The 3,048-nt window shown below is 62.7% G+C and overlaps 1 protein-coding gene across 1 annotated transcript in view; it reads left to right on the top strand.

Annotated features, from left to right (window-relative positions):
• Nucleotides 1–5: 5 nt before the first annotated feature.
• The window catches only part of USP36 (ubiquitin specific peptidase 36), a gene marked incomplete at both ends in the record, with an annotated part of 7,795 nt that continues 4,752 nt past the window's right edge, over nt 6–3,048 (top strand). The window contains 5 exons of the mRNA XM_008941441.1: nt 6–147; nt 905–1,015; nt 1,321–1,423; nt 1,954–2,021; nt 2,357–2,427. Coding sequence (XP_008939689.1) covers nt 6–147; nt 905–1,015; nt 1,321–1,423; nt 1,954–2,021; nt 2,357–2,427 — 495 coding nt within the window. The remainder of the gene's footprint in view (nt 148–904; nt 1,016–1,320; nt 1,424–1,953; nt 2,022–2,356; nt 2,428–3,048) is intronic.

Below are 3,048 nucleotides of genomic sequence, written 5' to 3' on the forward strand. Positions count from 1 at the left end.
TCTCCATGGAGTGGGAGCGGATCTACCGGGTGGGCGCCGGGCTGCACAACCTGGGGAACACCTGCTTCCTCAACTCCACCGTGCAGTGCCTGACCTACACGCCGCCGCTCGCCAACTACCTGCTGTCCAAGGAGCACAGCCGCAGCTGTGAGTGGGGGTATCGCCCTCGGGACGGTGCGACCAGGGAGCAGGAGCTGCCTGTCCCCATCCCGGTGCTGCACCCAGCACCCCAGCACCAGGTGCTGGGAAAGAGCTGGTGGGTGCCAGGACGTGCCCTTTCTGCTCCCGAGAGTGCCAGGACGTGCCCTCTCTGCTCCCGAGTGCCCACCTCTCCGTTGAGAGGTCGCTCCTGTGTACAGCTCACTTTTCCTGGCCATAGTGGTGTTCTGGAACTCTGCATGCAGGACTAAAATGGGTCTAGTGGGGTCTGCTGCCTTCCTGAGTGCTGAGCCGGGGGTCCTGAGCAGCTCCTCCCCGTGGGGACAGCGTGAGGGCAGGGGCAGAAGGCAGTGCACAGGCAGCCAGTGCTCTTCAGGGGGACTTTGAAAGGGAGCCTGGCAGGCACTGCTCGAGCTGTGACCCAGGGGAGCACACAGGCTCTGCAGTCCCATCCGTGGGGCTCCAGTGGGATCTGCCCCTCGGGCCCCACCCGTGGGCTCCTCCAGCGGGTCCCTGTCACCGGCTCTCTGCCCACGTGGGTGCTGTCTCACCTGGGGGGTTGCAGTAGCTGGTACTGGGACCAGGCCTGTGCTGGGCCCTGTGCCCCGGGGTGCTCTTCTGTAGCACAGAGATCGCAAGGGAGACTGAGCACAACTGAGCTGTGTTGGACCAGAGATCTATCCCCTGTACTGCCTCTATCTCTCCCGGGTCTGTCCCTGATGTTCTGTCTTCTCTCCTGCTCCAGGTCACCAAGGAGGCTTTTGCATGTTGTGCATTATGCAGAACCACATAATCCAGGCTTTTGCCAACAGTGGGAATGCAATAAAGCCGCTGTCCTTCGTCCGAGACCTCAAGAGTAAGGATGGTTGCCCTCCCTTTCCCTCCTGTCACCATGCAGGAGACCAATGACTAATGCAGGAGCAGAACCTTTGAGATCAGGGCAGGTCTTGGCAGATGGCTCTTCTGAGATGAATCACTGAGCCTGCCAGGAGCTGGTGACTTCATGGGCTGCGTGGGGCTTCCCCTGTGGCCGGTGTGAGTCTGATGTCTGCTTTGGTTCAAGGGGGCTCAGCCCTGCAGCCCCTGCTGGGAGGGAGGGCAGAAAGACAGGCCTGCATCTGCTGCAGCACGTGCTGGGGCTGATTCCTCCTTCTCCTGCAGAGATCGCCCAGAACATCCGCTTTGGGAGACAGGAGGATGCGCACGAGTTCCTGCGTTACACCATCGACGCCATGCAGAAGGCCTGCCTGAGTGGCTGTACCAGGTGTGTGGGGCCCTGGCAGCCTCTCGCTGCTCTTCTCCACTGTCCCCTGGCCAGTGCCTGTGGGAGGGGGCTGTGGCGTGAGCGTGTCCCCCAGGTCAGACTCCTAGAGAGCAGTGCTGACTCCAGGGGCCGGGGGTGGATGGCCCAACCCTGCTGCTCTGTGACACAGCTCTGGGCTGTTCCCTGCCTTCTGGCTCCTCCAGCCCAGCGTAGCTGTGGTTCTGTCCCCAAATCCTGAGGCTGCTCTGGCTTTGGGTCCTGTCCCAGAAGCCTCTGTCTGCAGCGCCCAGCTCTGTGCTCCAGCCAGGAGTCCCTCCTCCTTGTTGAGGAACGTGCACAGCGGAGCCTGGTGCCATCGCCTGAGCTCCAGCTCTGGGGCTGCAGCCTGGCAGAGGCCGTGGCTTCCTTCCTTGCCCAGAGCCCCGCAGCCTGGCCGCTGGCTGAGCGCACAGGGAGCTGCCCTGAGGGCGTGGGGGTGTCCCATGGGGTGTTGCGGAGGGTGCTGTGAGGTGTGGTGCTGCTCTCTCCAGGCTGGATCGCCAGACCCAGGCCACGACGCTGGTTCACCAGATCTTCGGCGGTTACCTGCGGTCCCGCGGTGAGTGCTGGCTGCAGGGCCCCGGGTTCCCCTGAGAGCCTCACGATAAAAACCTGAGGGGAAAACTGCTCAGCACGTGTAGAAGATCCACAGCTGCAGCTGGTCCCTGTGGGCTGTGACCCCTGCTGTGCTGGTGGGAAAAGCTGTTGGCTGGGGGTCCCCAGCTTGTTGCCACCAGCAAAGGACCCGGTGTCGCCAGCTGCCTGGCAGCGCTCGCTGTCCTGGCACAGAGTGGCATTGCCAGCCCCCTCCTTGCCAGGCTGTGGATCCGCTGCAGCTGCTGGCGCTGTGCTGGGCATTGTGCCAGGCTCTGCTCATCACACGCTCTTTTGCAGTGAAATGCTCGGTGTGCAAGAGCGTCTCGGACACCTACGACCCTTACCTGGACCTGGCGCTGGAGATTGGGGTACGGTGGTGGGGAGGGGCTCCGTTCAGGCAGGGGGTGTTCCTGCAGCTGTGCTGTTACTGCTCTCAGTGCTCCTTAACCTGCTGGCGTCGGGGCACGGTGCCAGCCAGAGGGAAGCAGCTGCTGTTGTTGTGCTGCCTGCTCTCCCTGGCAGAGCAGTGCCCAGTGCCTGGCCTGAGGCCCGACTCCTCCCTTGAGGCTCTGTGGTGCTGGGGGCAGTGCAGCTGCCCTCGTGGGTGGTAGCTCCTGTGTTTGGTGTAGGCTGTAGCTCGGTGCTCGTGCACTGTTACCTCTTGGGGCCAGTATCTCGGCAGGGAGCAGGGCTGTCGTGTGGACAGGTCACTCCTGCCCTGACATCTTCTCTGTCTGCTCTGCAGCATGTCAGTTGCTGGAGGGTGTCCAGAAAAGGGCAAGGAAGCTGGGGAAGGATCTAGGGCACAAGTGTGGTGAGGAGCAGCTGAGGGACCTGGGGGTGCTGAGCCTGGAGCAAAGGAGGCTCAGGGGAGACCTTCTGGCTCTGCACAGCTCCTGACAGGAGCTGGAGCCAGGGGGGGATCAGGGTCTTCTCCCACGGAACAAGCGATGGGCCAAGAGGAAATAGTCTCACGTTATGCGAGGAGA

This window comes from Merops nubicus, unplaced genomic scaffold, assembly GCF_000691845.1.
Source record: "Merops nubicus isolate BGI_N331 unplaced genomic scaffold, ASM69184v1 scaffold28155, whole genome shotgun sequence".
Taxonomy (NCBI): Eukaryota; Metazoa; Chordata; class Aves; order Coraciiformes; family Meropidae; genus Merops; species Merops nubicus.